The 16381-nt window shown below is 64.0% G+C and overlaps 3 protein-coding genes across 5 annotated transcripts; 1 reads left to right on the top strand and 2 right to left on the bottom strand.

Moving 5' to 3' along the window:
• Nucleotides 1-87: 87 nt before the first annotated feature.
• On the bottom strand, nucleotides 88-4282 carry LOC125328355 (angio associated migratory cell protein). Its single transcript, XM_048308871.1, has 11 exons — nucleotides 4161-4282; nucleotides 3690-3842; nucleotides 3137-3256; nucleotides 2881-3020; nucleotides 2643-2787; nucleotides 2421-2504; nucleotides 2055-2170; nucleotides 1611-1714; nucleotides 1047-1137; nucleotides 622-776; nucleotides 88-358 (listed from the first exon to the last, which is right to left on the bottom strand). The coding sequence occupies exons 1-11, from the start codon at nucleotides 4246-4248 to the stop codon at nucleotides 283-285; spliced, it is 1272 nt and encodes a 423-aa protein (XP_048164828.1). The 5' UTR covers nucleotides 4249-4282; the 3' UTR covers nucleotides 88-282.
• Nucleotides 4283-4437: 155 nt separating this feature from the next.
• PNKD (PNKD metallo-beta-lactamase domain containing) lies at nucleotides 4438-16366 on the top strand. Of its 3 annotated transcripts, XM_048308874.1 has the most exons (10): nucleotides 4438-4546; nucleotides 4936-5149; nucleotides 13560-13675; nucleotides 13890-14002; nucleotides 14260-14318; nucleotides 14459-14551; nucleotides 14787-14950; nucleotides 15053-15139; nucleotides 15248-15363; nucleotides 15560-16366. In XM_048308874.1, the coding sequence occupies exons 1-10, from the start codon at nucleotides 4519-4521 to the stop codon at nucleotides 15731-15733; spliced, it is 1164 nt and encodes a 387-aa protein (XP_048164831.1). In that variant the 5' UTR covers nucleotides 4438-4518; the 3' UTR covers nucleotides 15734-16366. The 3 variants fall into 3 exon arrangements, with proteins under 3 accessions (XP_048164831.1, XP_048164830.1, XP_048164829.1); XM_048308873.1 differs by lacking the exons at nucleotides 4438-4546; nucleotides 4936-5149 and adding an exon at nucleotides 12514-12586; XM_048308872.1 differs by lacking the exons at nucleotides 4438-4546; nucleotides 4936-5149 and adding an exon at nucleotides 12699-13454.
• Nucleotides 5924-11940, bottom strand: TMBIM1 (transmembrane BAX inhibitor motif containing 1). The gene is made up of 12 exons (XM_048308875.1): nucleotides 11833-11940; nucleotides 8562-8824; nucleotides 8375-8457; nucleotides 8240-8304; nucleotides 8059-8112; nucleotides 7885-7935; nucleotides 7683-7722; nucleotides 7512-7549; nucleotides 7195-7282; nucleotides 7004-7099; nucleotides 6681-6734; nucleotides 5924-6583 (listed from the first exon to the last, which is right to left on the bottom strand). Exons 2-12 carry the CDS (start codon nucleotides 8794-8796, stop codon nucleotides 6440-6442), a joined length of 948 nt encoding a protein of 315 aa, XP_048164832.1. The 5' UTR covers nucleotides 8797-8824; nucleotides 11833-11940; the 3' UTR covers nucleotides 5924-6439.
• Nucleotides 16367-16381: the final 15 nt, after the last annotated feature.

The following is a 16381-nucleotide window of genomic DNA, read 5'->3' as shown; positions in this document are numbered from 1 at the left end:
ATGGTTGGATGCTGGGGAGATCCCTGAGGAGGGAGCACAGCTCCCCAGGTCCTCTTCCCCAAAACAAGCAGAGTAGATGGCATCCAGTTAAGTGAAATAATTTATATAATTAAAGACATCTTCATACAAAACCCCCAGCTTGGCCCCTAGGTGGTGAGGGCAAAGCAGGGCAGGCTGGAAAATTACAAAGCACGCACTGGAGAAGGGTGGTGAAACCATGTCCCTCGTCCCTCTGTACACAAGGTGCAGGGCAGCGCCGGGACGCCATCCCTTGACACAGTTCTAGCGATCGGGGCGCTGGACGCAGAACACTTTGGCTTGGTGGTCGCCAGAGGTGGTCACCACAATGGAGGCATCCCTGCAGGGAGACAGGTCTCAGAGGTGGGGTGGGGGCTTCCAGTATCCCTAACCATCACCCCCGGCGCAGCTCTGAAGTGCTGCACTTCCCCCTTGAGACCCTCAAGTCTCAGCATGGACCTGGGTCTGTCCTGCACCTTGGGACCAGACCCCAAGGGCACTCAAAGGAGAGACAGCTTGTGATTTGAGCTCCTAGGCTGGAGGCCCCTGCCATCACTGCTCCCTCCACCCAGCAAGGAAGGGGGCTAGAGGTTGCCCGCTCACTTGTTGACGGCGAAGTCGAGGATTTCAGCGGAGTGCCCTCGGTACTCGCTGATCATCTTCCCCGAGCGGGCGTCCCAGAGCCGCACGGCCCCGTCCAGGCTGCAGGTGTACACCACGGCCGAGCTCTCCTCCCACAGCAGCTGCACGATCCCTGACTGGGGTAGCAGGAGACCACAGTGGGGACTTCCAGCAAGTCTTAGCTCCCCCCATGTGCCCCCACCCCCTCATGGTTTCTGCCATGTCCCCAGGAGAGTCAGGCCCCAGGTCCAAGCACATCCGCTGTGCAGAGACTGCGGCTGCCCTTTGGGGAAGCCCAAGGCTAAGGGAGAAGTACAAATTGGGAACTTGCCCCTGGGCTCTGAGGGAGATCTCCAACAGGCCCAAAGCCCACCTTCCAGGCCTAGGGAGAGGGGGTAGGGCTGTACCTCGTGTTGGCACTTATGCCTCAGGCACTGGGTGGAGAGGTCATAAATAGCCAGTGTGCCGTCCAGGTAGCCCACAGCAGCCAGTGGCATCCTGCAGAGAGGGGAACAGGCATTACATGGGACATGGGGAAGCAGGGATGGAAACACGTAAAGGCTCCGAGTAAAAGGCAAACCCTATGCTGAAGGCTGCACTGTGTGGACAAGATGAGGGACAACCCAATGGCTAGAGCCATCAAACACCCCGCTTGGGAAACCCAAGAGTACAGCAAGTCAGCAATCAGCCCATAGTTTGTGAAGAAAATGACAATGTCTGGGCAGGAAAACAGCTGTCTGGAGAGTATCCCAGCCAAACAGTGGTCCATCAGGCTAGCCCAGAATCCCAACAGTTGCAGGGAGGACTGAGCAGCTGGTGTCCCTTGGCCTCACACCCAAGTGATCTCCACACCCAGCCGGGGAGGATGGAGGCAAGAGAAATGCAGCAGATTGAGCGCAAGGGATGCAAATGGATCTGTGTGACAAGCCCTGTGAGATCTAGCACTGAAGAGGGGCTGTCCCAACACTCACACATTACAGAAGCCCAGCGACTCCACCGAGTTGGACTCTGCCTCCTCGCCCTCACCGATGGGTGCCTTGGGGGTGACGCTCTCCATTTTGAACACGCACACCACCTGGGTAGAGGGAGGGTGACTATACCCCGAGGGAAGGAGACCCAGATGCACAGAGGTCCCGTTCTTACTCGGTACCGAGCCTGCACCCTCATCAGAAGGCCCGGCTCCAAATCCTCAGCTCCTGGGAGCAAACAAGAGGGAACTTCCCTCCAGGAGCCGGGCGGGACCACCCAGCCCGCGCTCCACGCGCAGCGCGAGGGCGCCGCCTGCCGGCTGCTGATGGCCGCACACCGGCCCTGGGTTTGGGGGTCCCCAGCGCTCCCGGCTCTGCCCTCGGCCCAGGACAGGGGCCTGCGAGGTCTTCAGCTCTCCTGGCTCTGCCCTGCCCACACAGACCCACCTTGCCTGTGGCGGAGTTGACCAGCTTGGCGTGGCAGTCCACAGAGCCCGTCATGATCAAACTGCCATCCTGGTTGCTGGCCACGCATGTCAAGGGGTCCTGATGGCCATCCTGGCCTGGGGGGTGAGCAGCAGGTATGAGGTTTAAGTGTCCTCCCCACGGAGACCCAGTGAGCCATAAAACGCACCCTCCTGCAGCCTCTGCCCTGCCCGGCTCTGCCAGCACCCCGGCAAGCAAGAGCCACCAGTGGGGACAGAGAAACCCAGTGCCAGGCTGCCTCCTGCCCAACCAGGCAGTGGTCAAAGACCACTAGAAGGGGCTGTTCACCAATTAGGGAGTAGGCCAGGTGATAAACCACCTCCTTACCTTTCAGGACATGCAGCGAGGTTCCCTGCTTTAGGTCCCAGATGCGCATGGTCCCGTCCTCATACCCCACCACTGCTCGCTTCCCTGCATGAGACAGAGACAACAGATATAGGCAGGGCCCCGCTCATCCCCCCACCTCCCATTCAGCACAGACTGGTAGAAGCAGGAGGGCCCACACAGAGCTGGTGACACTTCCCACTCCAGAGAGGCCCCATGCCTCACCATCAGGCAGGATCCTGCCACATGTGGCTGGGCATGCGGGACCCTGAAAGGTTTTGCAATCCCCACTGGGGATCTTCCACATCCAGGTGTTGCCATCAGCTGTGCCTGCCAGAAGTACGTGGGCTTGAGGGTGCCACTCCATCCACTGGGCAGAGAGAGGGACAGGCAGCGTCACAGAAGTGTCACCCCACTTCCTGGCTGGGGAGCTCCCCACAGCACCAGGGGTTCCACCACTCACCTCCAAGTCCCCCACCTCGAAGGACCACACTTCCTCCTTGGCATCCACCCGCCACACTTTGATAAGCCCAGACATGTCACCTGTGGCCACGAACACAGAGTCGTGACTGAAGCCAGCACAGGTAACCGAGTCCTTGTGTCCTAAAAACATAAGGGGACAGAGACTGCTCAGGCCAAGCTATGGAAGATAGTCAGAAGCACAGCATCAGCTGGAGAAAAATGTGTCCAGATGGACACAGCTGTTCACTGCACCTCACCTGAGCACTCAAACAGGAGCTCCCCATCGCCCACACGCCATACGAAGGCCTTGTCATCCTCCCCACCTGTCACTGCCAGCGTGTTGGTCTTGGGGTCAAGGCTCACACAAAAGACAGAAGCTTCAAAAAAGAGTAAGGAGAGGCTACATGGCTACGGTGCCGATCCCACCTCACCTGACATTCCCACGGGGTCCAAACCCCATGCAGCCCTCGGTCTGGGTGGGATGTCAGGAAGCTGACCTCCCAGCCCAGCCCAGTGCGAATCAATTCTTCACGTGGGGGAGGAGCAGCACAGGCTTTTTGCTGAGCTTAGGGCCAGCTGCCATGATGGGAGGCCCAAAGGGCTCCTCCACCAGATCATAAGGCAAAAACAAGCCCAGGGCAGCTCTGAGTCCTGATGGCTGTCCCAGGAAGGCTGGGAGACAGCAGCCCTGGCAAAGCCCTCCGCAACCCTGGACTCTGCAGAAAGCCAAGATGAGACCAGGTCCCGGGGGGGGGGGGGGGGGGGGGGGGGGGGCGGTCCCAGCTGCTGCTGCCCGTGCCCAGCACTCACCCGAGTGGAGGGAGAACGTGACCTCACTGTCATCCTGTGCCTCCATGCCGTCCTCCACCCCCTCGTCATCCTCCGACTCCCAAGCCTCTGCATCGGGCTCTTCTGCCCCCTCATCCTCAAAGTCCACGTCCTCCATCTCCTCGGCCAGGTCATCTGCAGAGGGCGAAGGTCAGGGCGCGGCTCGCGGCCTGCCCGGCTCGACCCTCCCGGGGCGGCTGTGAGCTCGGCGGGACAGCGGGGGTCCCCGCGGGACGGGGCAGCGGGGGATGCGCGATACAGCCGCGGCCCCGAGACCCAGAGCAGGGAAACCGCAGGGGAACGGGGCGCGACGCGCGGAGAGGCCGCGGGCCGGGGGTATGCACCGGCCGGGCCTGGCACTGGGGTGGGGCCGCAGCGCTCCCGGTGCCCCGGCGGGAGGCCGGAGACCCCGCAGGCCCCGCCCGGTGCGCGGCGCAGGGTGCCCCGTCTCACCCGGCCCGGGCGGGCCCAGCTCCACCACCTCGATGATCTCCTCGTCGCCGTGCAGGCCCAGCGGCCCCGGGCCCTCCCCGGGCTCCATGCCGACCCACCCCGCCGCCACCGCCGCTTCCGCCGCTTCCGCCGCGCGCCCCGCCCCGGCCAATCCCCGCCCGTCCCAGCCAACCACGGCCCGAGTCCGCGCGCGGATCCCGCCCTTTCCGCCAGCGGGACGGCCCGGCCCCGCCCTGCGCGGCGCACTCTGGGAGATGTAGTTCTCTGCGCATGGAGCGTGCGGCACCGCCCGCAGACAGACCCTGCGCGGCGAGACTGCAGCTCCCGGCATGCAGCAGAGCCACCGCACACCGGCACCATGGCGGCGGCGCGAGGCGGATTGCGCGGTAACGGCCGGCGGGAGCAGGGGGAAACCCCGGGGCGGGGGGACCGGGGCCGTCCCGCCACCACCCTCACGGCACGGTCCCGCGGCCTTCGGCACACGGGCCCCGAGACGCGCCCCAGCCCAGCCCCGGTGGGGAGAGCCACGCCCCCGCTGCGCTTGGCCACGCCCCGCCCAGCTTAGGCCCCGCCTTCGAGCGCCCCCTGGCGGAAGGGCAGGGGCTATGGCGGGGGATGGGGGTGGGGATGGGGCTCGGGATGTCATCCTGGGGCAGGGATAAGGGCCGGGAAAAGGGCGGGGGTACGGGTAGGGACAGGAGCTTCAGGCATCCCGGGCTGAGCCCCCCACACTCTACCCCATGGCTGTCCCTCCCTAATGCCTCTCTCCCCGCAGGGCTGCTGGTGGCAGCAGGCCTTTCAGCGTGTCCTGCCAGGACCTGGGGGCGGCCGGACCCCCGGGGCACACGGCTCTTCGGGCAGAGCTGCCACCGGCCAGCGGGACAACGGGCCAGTCAGGAGCCTGGCAGCAGGGGGCTCCCCGAGGGGGTGGAGTACATCCCCACGCGCAAGAAGGGCAAGAACCCGATGAAGCCGGTGGGGGTGGCCTGGTGAGTGGCTCTGGTGGTGGGAGAGGGTCGGTACTGGGAGGCTGCACTGCTCTGTGGGGCTCTGGGGTGGAACAGGGGGCTTGGGAGGGCTGTAGTACTGAGCAGGGCACTGTCCATGGAGCCCTGGAGTGGCACAGTGCCCTTGTTTCCCCACCAACTCTCTCCATCTCCTTGACTGCTGGCTGTCCTGCAGGGCCATTGGATTGCCTTCCGGCATCATCCTCTTCCTCCTGGTCAAACGGCAAGTGGACAAAAACCGCCTTGAGCAGCTCAAAATCCGCCGAACGATGATGGAAGCCAACCAGGGCGAGTATGAGTCGGAGCGATACAGCAGGGTGGTCAGGGGGGCATAGCCAAGCTGCCCCCCATCCCCAGGCTGTCACTGTGGCACACTGGAGGAGCTGGCCAAGGGGACGCCAGCCCCATGGAACACATGACAGTGGCATCTGCCCTGCCTGTCCAGACCATGAAGTGATTGTGGAGCTGAATAGGGACAAATAAAGTGAAACAGCTCAGTGCTGCAGTGGTTGCTCCCTCAATGCTCGGCCTAAGGTTCTGCCTGCCTCACCAGCAGGGGCCCCAGTTGTTCTGCGGCAGGGCTTCTGCCCACAGGGCCAGGGGTGACAGGCAGGGGAGGGAGGCCAGGCCTGGAGCAGTCTGACCTTGGTTTTCCCATCCCAAAGCAGTGTTTGTGCTGCCCCAGGCCACAGCCCCCGCTGAGGCTGCCCACAGGATTTTTTAGGGAGTTGCCATACCAGTAAGACTAGGACCATCTGGAAAACTGAAGTGTTTTATTTAGCAAGTGCAACTTAGCCCACATCCGTGGCTGCAGGGCCTCTGCAATGTGAGCTCTGCCATGGAGGTCCCAGCTGCCCCCTGCCCACACCGGGCACAGCCACAGCTTGGGGAGGGGGCATGGCCAGAGCCACATTTAAGGCACAGAATGAACGACACCAACTGTTCTCTGCCAAAAAATCCCAACATGATCCCAGCAGTCGCTGCCAGCTCCCTGTGCCCAGGCAGGGCTGTGACATTCCGCTGCCAGCCCAACGCCATTGGCACAGCCTTGGTAAGCGGTGCCAAAGCCAGGCTAAACTGCCTAAACGCTGGCAGCCAGTCCCCCCCACTGCCCTCAAAGGCTTGTTGGGGGATGATCAAGGGAAGCCCTTTCCTTAGCAGCCTACAGGTAGGAATGCCAAAGCATTAGGAGTCACAGTAAGCGGACTATCCTGTACAGAGACCAGATGAGGGGTGAGGGGCAGCCGGAGAGGGACAGGAGGGGTCCCAGGACTAATCCCGGCCTACTATCTGCAGGATGAAGGTGAAGATGTAGATGATGTCAGTGTAGATGGTGAGGGCACCGTAGACATACTCCTCGGGGCTCAGTGTGTTCTTCCTGTTCCCCAGCACAAGTTGGGTGTCATAGGCAAGGAACTGCGGGGACAGAGAGCATCAAGCAAGGACCAAGGGGGAATTCCTCCCTCCCCAGCCCCTGCCCGACACCCTCTGCCCACTCCAGCTGTCAACTCACCAGTGTGAACGCGATGGCCCCAATGGCCGCGTACAGCATGTGGAGCCAGGGGACCTGTGCGGGAAGGGGACACAGGCGGGGTGAGCCGGGGTGCTGGCAGGCAGCAGGCAAGGCAGGGCAGGTCCTGCCCACACCTGGCTCCTGAGGAGCTGCTTCTGATGCCGACGCACCCTCTCCCTGTGGGCAAGCTGCCTTCCGTGGCTCAAACCACACCCTGCTTCCCAGCAAGGGGACCACCCAAACCCCCTGCCTGCACCAGCCCTGGGGATACCCAACCAGGAACACCCATGCCACCCCACCACCCCTCTGTCCTGCCCACTCACATATTTGAAGGAGAGGACGATGGCAGTGATGATCCCGGTCACCATGACCACAATGCCCAGCACGCAGAATAGCCCCGGACACGACGTAAAATCAACCTGATGGGGACACACACACAGTTGTCACAGGAGAGCCCAGGGTGTCCCCACACCTGGCCCACAGAGGGCAGGGCAGGGTGTATCCCTCTCCTTGCCTTGGTCTGGAAGCAGAAGATGGTCACAACAATGGCCACAATGGCGGTGATGAGCATGGCAATCAGGACAGCTTTCGTCTGGTACATGCTACAGAGAGAAGCAACAACAAAGTCACCTCACACTTCAGCATCCCCCTGCCACAAGGGTGTTGGTGACCCTCCCCCACAGCGCCAGTCCTGAACAGGAACCCTGCAGTCCCTGACCCCAAGGGACTGGAGCATCCCCTGGCTCCTGGCAGCCTCTCACTTGAGCTGGCTGCATTGTGGAGGACAAGAGGGACCCCGGATCCTATCACCGCAGGGTCCCCAGGGCGTACCTGGCAATCGTGCCTGTCATCAGCCCCATGGCCAGTGTCTGTGGGAGAGAAGGGTGAGCTCAGTGGGCTGTCTGCCTGCCCACATGTCCTCCTATCCCTCCCAGCCCACCTGGGGAGCTGGGGTGCCACAGGGGCACCACCAGGACCCCTCGCCAGTCCCAGCCCACTCACAAAGATGCTCAGCAGGATAATATTCCAGGGGAAGCGTCTCCTGAGGACGAAACAGGAGAGAGGTGAGCTAGTGACAGCAACCATGTCGCATCCCCCTGGTCCCCATCACCCAGGGGCAGCCCCAGGCATGAACCCATCTTGATGCTCTGGAGACACCCCCCCCATACCCATGCACCCCATTCTGCACGTCCCAGAGACTCACCGGGGACCCTGGCAGCAGGCCAGCACCAGGTAGGTCACCAGGAACACAGCACTGCAAGGAGAGACAGCGGGTGTCAGCCCCACAACCCCCTACCAGGATCAGCCCCTGGGCTGGGAGACTGCGGATGTGGGGGTACGAGCTGGGGGCACGCGAGCCAGCAGAGCCCCTACTCACTATGAGGCGTAGTAGATGGCGACATTCCTCTGGACAAAGGAGCGGACAGGGTGGCTGTGGGACAGGAGGGACAAGTGTGAGGGAGAGGAGACAGCACCTGCTGTCCCCTCTGAACATCCCCCCAAGAAACTCAAGCTGCCCTCTTTTTCACAACAAGGGTAAGGAAGAACCCTCTACTCACACAAAGGTGAACACAGAGATGATTCCCACTGTCACCAGGAGCTGCAGGGAGATGATGGCATAGACCTGCAAAAGACAGGGGAGTCAGCACTTGGCCCCCCACCCTAACAGGTGCCCCTGGCTCCTTGGGACTCACCTTGCGGATGAAGGTGTGACGGACTTTCCTATCGTCCCAGTCAACTGATTGGAAGGCGGAGCCATCCCCAAATCCGTTGTCTCCTGTGATAGTGGACACCCCTCAGCACCAGGGTCAGCCATGCAGCCCCTAACAGCACTCCTGCTTCTAGTGCCCTCCCCCAAATAAACCAAGGTGTCCCACTTACCAAACCGCATAGGCATGGTGGGCATGGCCATGCCCGGATGAGAGTACCCCCCTGATGCGGGGTACCCCCCTGATGCGGGGTACCCCCCTGGCTGTGCGTACCCCGCCCCTGCAGGGTATCCCCCAGGCTGCGGGTACCCCCCAGCATAGTGGGGGGGCTGGGGGTACCCCCCTGGGGGTGGTGGGTAGAGTGAGTTCTTGTCATCATAGGGTGGCGGTGCGCTGGGCTGCGACATGCCGGTTCCCTGCGTCTCCCACGGGCACCTGGAGGGGACAGAAGACGTGGGGCTTCAGCACAGGTCCCCGGGCAGGACCTGTTCTTGGCGAGTGGAGCCACGGGTACAGTGACAAAGGGGATTGTGCAGCCACAAAACCTCCCCCTCCCACTTTAATAGTGGCTCCTAATTAGTAAGGACGAGTTGGCCTCAATGCCAGCAGGTCATTGAGAGACAAGGGATGTCCCCACTGTCCCTTGGCTGGGGCCACCTGCATTCCTGTGCCTTGAGTCCCCAGCACCCGCGTCAGTGGTCAGCCGCGGGCAGGGCACAGCCACGCGCTGACTCAAGCTGCGTCAGAGACGTGACCTTTTCAGAAGAGATCTGACCTCTCCGGTCTTTGAAGCCCACCCTGACACTGCCAGGGAAGCAGCACCCCTGGCTGGTCTGTGTCTCCGGGCAGCACCACACTGAGGACAAATGGTATCACCCTGCTGACTTCCTGGGATGGAAACACAGGGTCTGATCCTCATCACAATCACACAGATCCCACTCCCCCCCCCTCCATTTCGGGGGTGTTCCCCACCCAACAGATGCATGGGTCACACAGGGGCTCTAGAACTCCTGAGTCCCCTCAGGGAGTAATAAGGCGAAGTGACACCCACGTCACCTCTACAGGAGATGGACTCTTCCTCGGGGAGTGGAGTTGAGACCCCCCTGGGGCTGAGCTCCCCTCCTCGGCCACAGCAGGCCCCCTCACAGAACCCCCGGCAGCTGTGAGCAGGCAGCCCGGGCTCAGGGCCAGCTGCAGGAGGAGGAGAAGGAAAGCAGGATCTCCAAGGCCAGGAAAACAACAGCGCTGCCAGTAGACAGTGCCAGGCCTTTACGCACCTCCCACCCCCTCAGCACTGGCACCCCAGACCCCAGGCAGGCGCCAGGACCCCCCACAATCCTCCTGCCTGCAGCAGTGATGTGATCTTGGGACCATCCCAGGGAAGGAACCAAGATCTGATCCTTGCCAGGACCAGGCTGGGAGGGGATTGGGCACTTCCTCCTGTGTGACGCCAGTGCTTCCCGCAGCCGGGCTGGACAGGCAGCGATTCTGGGGGCACACCCATACCAGTCATGCCGGGCTGGGGGGAGCAGTTCCGTGTCTGTGCCTCCATTCCTCCTTCCATCCAACTGTCCCAGCCACGGCAGAGCTGCCACAGTCACGCTGCCCTTCATTCTTGCAATGACGACAGCACCAAAAATAAATAACTGGCATGGCAGTGACCACATGGATAGGAAGTTCACTTTCTCCACGTTGTGGTTTCCCAGAAAGCACACAGTACCCCCCCGGTATCGCCTCATCTGTGCAGCCAGGGAACGGCCCAAAACAGGACCTTGACCCTATGAAAGCCTCTGTGACTGACACCGAAGTTACAGGGGGACTGGAGTCCCCAGGAAGGAACCTAGATGTCTGGAGAAAGTGGGGTGTATCTGACTGGCACAGGATCATCAGCGGGGTCCTACCCTGTGCCCATGACCGCCACCTTGTGACTGCTCCAGACCCTCCTGTTCCCACCCCATTGGGGTAGCCTTGGGCACAGGGAAGGAACCAGCCTGACTGGTCCCAGCAGCTGCCACACCCAGGGAAGCAGGCAGCTGAACCCTCCTCGGTCCATGGCACTGCACGGTCCCGAAACCGAGGTCACCAGTTAGATGGTAGGCCATGCAGGGCCAGCTCAGTGACCCTGGCATGACACGGTCCCTGGGGACAGGGTGCTACTCTGCACTGCCACGGTGACTCAGCACAGATAAGGCACATGTGGCAGGGACATGGGGCACAGGCAACCATCATCCCTTTCACAGCCCCACGGGTAGCCCAGGTTGCATCCCCACCATCCGCCCTGGCATTCCTGCCAGGCTCAGGCCCCTGCCACCAGCTCCATGGGTTCCCTGGGGTAACATAACCACCTTAAGAGGGGATCATGGTTTGGGGTGGGGGACAGAGCTCCCCCCACTCAAGCTGTCTGAGAAAGTACCTCACTCTTGAACAGCCTGGAAGCTCCCACCATTACAGCACAGGTTGGTACAACACAGCCTGGTATGGCACAGCACAGAGTGGCACAGCACAGTGGCACAGCCTGGCACGGCATGGCACAGACTGGTACGGTACAACAGGGCACAGCTGCCTCGTGCAGCACAGCACGGCTCAGTACAGCACAACCCAACACAGCACAATTTGTCCTGGCCAGGCCCAGCCCAGGCCAGCCCTGTTCAGCTCACACAAGCGGGTCAGTATGGCCCTCCTGGGCCGGATGTCCCCGCTGCCCCACACCGCTCACACACGACACAAGTTTCCTGGGGTTCAGCATCACCACTCCCACATCCCTGCCCCTCTGCAAGCTCCCTCCCGGGGGGCAGAGACATGGGACAGAGGTGTCCTCCTACGCCCCAGCCCCGGCACCCCCACACCACCCAGTGCTGATCCCCACGCACCTCCATGGTGTCACCCCACACCTTGCCGGGCACAAACCCGTGCCCACCCCTCCCGAGACACCCCACGGGGTCCGTGGGGACACCCTCCACAGGACAAGCGTCGCTGCCCTCCGACGAACCACCCCGCACCACGCCCCGATTCCCCGCCACGCCATCGCGTGGGGTCCGGAAAACAGCACCAGCGCCACCGTGGGACACCACCGTGGTCCGCGTGGGGGTCCTGTGCCCCCGCGTCCCTGCTCGCGGGACCGCGCTCCGTCCCCCCCTCCTCCCGCCGGACCTCAACCCGACGTGCCCCCACCCACTCCGGTGACGGGGGAGCGGGGGGGTGGCAGCGCGTCCCCGCTGTTTAGCGACCGGCCGCCCACCCTCGCCCAGTCCCCGTCGGCCGCCGGGACGCTCGGGAGAGCACCGGGATAGCCCCTCGCCGGCTGCGGCACCGGAGTGCGCGGGGTCAGGGGGGTGGGGGGACGAACCGAGAGGAGGGGAGTCGAGAGAACGAAGGGGACCGCCAGGGGCCTCAGGCGGGACTCGGGAACGGCGGGGGGCGCGGAGCGGGGCGGGCCACCCTACCTGCTGCGCGCTGCTCCGCTGGGCTACGGCCGCGACCAGACGGGACGAGCCGGGACGGGACGGGCAGGCGGGGCGGGGGCAGCCACCGCCCTCCGCGCCCCCCCGCGGCGGCTCCGCGCCCTGCACCCGGGACGGCCGGTGTCCGGGAGCGGGGTGCGCTCCCGCCTGTTGCTCCCCGGGACGGACCCCGCTGGCCCTCGCCCGCCCCGCCCTGGACTTTTTTCCCGACGGCTCTGACGTCACTCAGGGACCCCCTTCCTCACGCGGTGACGTCATCGGGGGGACACCCCTAGCAGCGGCGGGGGGGGGGAATCCCCTCCTCTGGGCGGGTGACGCGAGTGCTGTGCCGAGCGTGGGTCCCTCCCCCGCTCCCGGTGCCGCGGCGGCGGGGCCGGCAGGGGGCGCGGCGGGGCCGGCAGGGGGCGCGGCGGGGCCGGCAGGGGGCGCGGCGGGGCCGGCAGGGGGCGCGGCGGGGCCGGCAGGGGGCGCGGCGGGGCCGGCAGGGGGCGCGGCGGGGCCGGCAGGGGGCGCGGCGGGGCCGGCAGGGGGCGCGGCGGGGCCGGCAGGGGGCGCGGCGCGGCGGGCGCGTGACGCCGGTTGGCGGCATGGCCGCGGGGCCCGGCGGGGCGGCGGCGGCGGTGGCAGCGGCCGGGGCGCGCGGGCTCGGGGCCGCCTGCCTGCGCCTCCTCCGCCGCGCCCGCCGCGCCGCCGCCGCGCTCATGGCCTTCGCCGCCCCGCTGCTGTTCCGCCTGGGGTGAGTGAGCGACAGAGCGAGCGTTCGCCGCTGCGGGACCCCCGCGGGGAGGGAGCCACCGCCGCCCGCCTTTGTGCCGCCGCCGGGAGGGAGGGCCCACCGCCCTCCCCTGCTTGTGCGGAGCCGCCCGGGGAGCAACCTGCGGCCGCGCCGGCACGGAGAGACCGGGCTGGGGCTCAGCCCGCCCCGGCCGGGGCAGTGAGGCGGGCGGTATCAGCCCGGCCGCTGGGACCGGGGATGAGCCACCGGCTCCCCCCGCACGGTGCCGGTCACTCTCCCCTACGGGCGCCTGCTCACCGCTGACCTGCCCCGTTGCCCCGGCCGTGGTCAGGCTACCTGGTGCTGGCAGGAGCCCCGGCTCCCCGGTTTCGGGCTCCTACCGCCACAGACGCAGGGGACCCCCGACTACTGCAGGGATCGCTCCCGGTGTCCCATCCAGGGGTGCCCTCGGCCGGGAATAGGCTTTGCAAGCCGGGACGTTACATGTCCGTCATGGCACCATTCCCCGTCCCGTCCCAAATCGCTGCTGTGTAAACGGGGAGGTCCCTCCGAACCCCGCAGCCTGTTGTCTTTTTCACCCCCACATGCACGGGGGTATCTCTTGCCTCCCTTTTCCTCGGCCCATTCTCTCTCCCCTGATCCCCCGGACCATGGCAAGCTTGGGCATGTCCTCCTCGGAGCATCGGGAGGGACAGCCGGCTTCGGCCCCTCCTGGTGAGCACCCCGCAGCAATGCTCCCCCCCAGTCCTTGCTGCCCGAAGCAGCTGGAGGGCGTCTGCTTGGAGAACCAGCCCTGCGCTCACTGCCCATCTGGGGTATGGAGTACACACACACCACCTCCAGCGCCCCCGAATGAGAAAGTGGCCCTGTATGTGTTCCCTGTGGGAGTTCCAGCCCCGGCAATAGCCCCCTCCCCAAGTGGGCTCCTTAGAGGGACTGGGGTTTAATGACGAGGGGTGTCTGCCCTCCCTAGGTACAGCCTGTACGCCCGCACACGCCTGGGCTACCTCTTCTACCAGCGGCAGGTGAAGAAGGCGCGGGAGCGGTACCCGCACGGCCACTCCGTGCCCCAGCCCTACTGCTTCCCTGGTGAGTCCCGGCGAGCCCCTCCCACGCCATGACTTTGCAGTGTCCCCCCAGCACTGGCACTTTGGGGCAGGGAGGGGTTGCCATCACCGAATTGCCCGAAGCATGTTTAACTAAGAATTATCTGATGTAAGATGTGGGGAGTTTGGCCTGGACTCCCTCTTTTCCAGCTGAGGGGGTCATGCCCTGTTTCTGTCTGTTCTCCCCCCCACCCCAGGGGTGAAAATCCTGCCCATTCCTGTGCTCTCCAACAACTACAGCTACCTAGTCATTGACACTGGCTCCGGCCAAGCAGCCGTCATCGACCCCTCTGACCCACTGGCTGTACAGGTGAGACCCCCACAGCCACTCTGATCTGGTGTTTGGGTGTCTCCAGGGGAGGGGGTGGCATGTCTCTGTATTTTGGGGTTAGAGGGGAGCAAATCTGCCCCTAAACTGCAGCCCTTAAGTGCCCAAGGCAAGATGGAGCATGACAGGGCTCATCCAGCACTTGGGGAGCTGGCAGTGGACAGGGTTTAGGGGGAAACTGGTACTTGGGTTCTCTGTCTCCCCTGATCTCTCTGTCCATATTTCCTCCCCATTCCCAGGCTGCCATTGAAGAAGAGGGGGTGATGCTGGAGGCCATATTCTGCACACACAAACACTGGTAAGGGCAAGCGGTGGCCCTGGGAGGGTTGGTAGCTGCTGTGAAGGTTGCCCCAGCTGAGGTGACCCCCAGCCCTGCCCCGTTTAGTGGGGAGGAGTACAGGGGGGCACATTTAGGGTCTCTGACCTCCCTGTCTGCAGGGACCACAGCGGAGGGAACGAGGCGCTCTGCCAGAAGCACAACTCCTGCAGGGTGTACGGCACCGCTCTTGATGCCATCCCACAGCTCACCAAGTAAGTCCTGCGCCCCCCTAGCACCCATGTAAATTTGGGGGGGCTTCATTCCCAACCACCACTTGTGATATCTGCGGCACTCACCCACCAGTCCATCCCCCCAGTACCATGTTAGGCAGAGGCCTGGCACGCTCCTGACACCACTGTGCGGGGAAGGGTTGCCAGGGGAGGTGGGTATTTTGAGGTGCTGAGGTTGAGGGGACCACCCTGACGGTGCCCCCTGTTCCCGGCACAGCCCACTTGCAGACAGAGAGAAGGTGAGCGTGGGCTGCCTGACCTTCGAGGCGCTCGCCACACCTGGCCACACTGTGGGCCACATGGTGTACGTGCTGGATGGGGCGCCCTTTGGCAGCCCTCCCTGCCTCTTCTCCGGGGACCTCCTCTTCCTTGCTGGCTGTGGTGAGTGCACCCAACCCCAGACAGGGGTTATCCCGCCCTGGGATGGGCTTAGGGGTACCCCCCAGTGCCCCCCCCATGACAGGGAGTTGTGTTGGGGTCCAGGTAGGCCGTTTGAGGGCTCCCCTGAGACCATGCTCGCCTCCCTGGACGTGGCCGTGGGCTTGGGCGAGGACACGCTGCTGTGGCCAGGTGAGTGTCCCCAGCAGCAGGGCACAGTTGCTGGTGTCCCCCTAGTCCCCACTGCCGAGAGAGAGCTGGGTGGGGGGGATGCTGAGGGCTGCATATGGGGGTCCACAGGCCACGAATACGCGCTGGAGTGCCTGACCTTCGCCAGCCTCCTGGAGTTGGACAATTCCGCGCTGGAGCAGAAGCTGCAGTGGGCAGTGCAGCAACGTCAGGAGAAGAGAAGCACGGTGAGGCATGGGGGTCCCCTGGCTGCAGCACCCACCACCCCAACCCCTCATGGGGTTCCTTTGGCAGGGATGCTGCACACCAACACCCTCTTGCATGGTGGGTGCCATAGTGGCAGGGGGTGATGGGGGCATTCCCAGCTCCCAGCATCCCAGGGGTGCTGCCTCCGGCAGGGGAGCTGAGTGGCTGCCCCCACAGTGCCCCTCCACACTGGGAGAAGAGCAGACCTACAACCCCTTCCTGCGGACCCACCGGCCGGAGCTGCAGGAGGCACTGGGGCTGTGGCAGGGCACGGGGGAGGACCCTGATGCCTTCCGTGCCCGTGTTCTCAAGGAGGTGCGGAGGCGCAAGGACCTCTACCAAGCCACCTAGATCCCCCCTCCCACTCCCCGGATCCCCCCTTTCCACGGGGCCGGGTGATGGTTGGGCTCAGCGGGTCCAAGACTGTGGTTTGTTTTGCTGTGAATCTCCCTCCTGGGGTGTAGGGTTGGGGGAGGGGGAAGAGTGGACACCCCCTTAAGTGGGCACCCCACAAGTGATTCCTGCCTTTGCTCCCTCAGAATTGGGGGTCACCAGCTGTCACATAGAAGCACCTCAATCCCCTCTCAGGAGATCTGTAGCCCCCTGCCTCACTGCTGGGGCTCTAGGAATGGCACCAAGGGCTTCTCCTACACAACCCCCCCTGTTTTTCTGGGAGTCCCCAATTTCCCCTCCACCATCACCACTCGGCCTCCTCCCCTTAAGCCCCCAGTGTTGTGCATCTCCTTTCTGGGGGCTGGGATGGAGCCAGTAAGGGGAGGCGGGTGGCAGTACTACCTCCAGGCAAGGGACTCCTCTCCAGCACCCCATCCTTGATGCCGGAGCCCCCCCTGTACGCACACACACACACACACACACTAGGACGGGACCACAGGGTCAGACTGCTGCGGTATAGAGGTGCTGCTTCACTGGGGATCGGAGCCACAATCACCCCCACGCCCCAAATAAAAGACTGGATCGATTTTATACGTGTTCGTCCCT

The sequence above is a fragment of the Corvus hawaiiensis genome, chromosome 7 (assembly GCF_020740725.1).
Source record: "Corvus hawaiiensis isolate bCorHaw1 chromosome 7, bCorHaw1.pri.cur, whole genome shotgun sequence".
Classification (NCBI taxonomy): Eukaryota; Metazoa; Chordata; class Aves; order Passeriformes; family Corvidae; genus Corvus; species Corvus hawaiiensis.
This window is presented reverse-complemented; position numbering and strand designations above follow the sequence as displayed.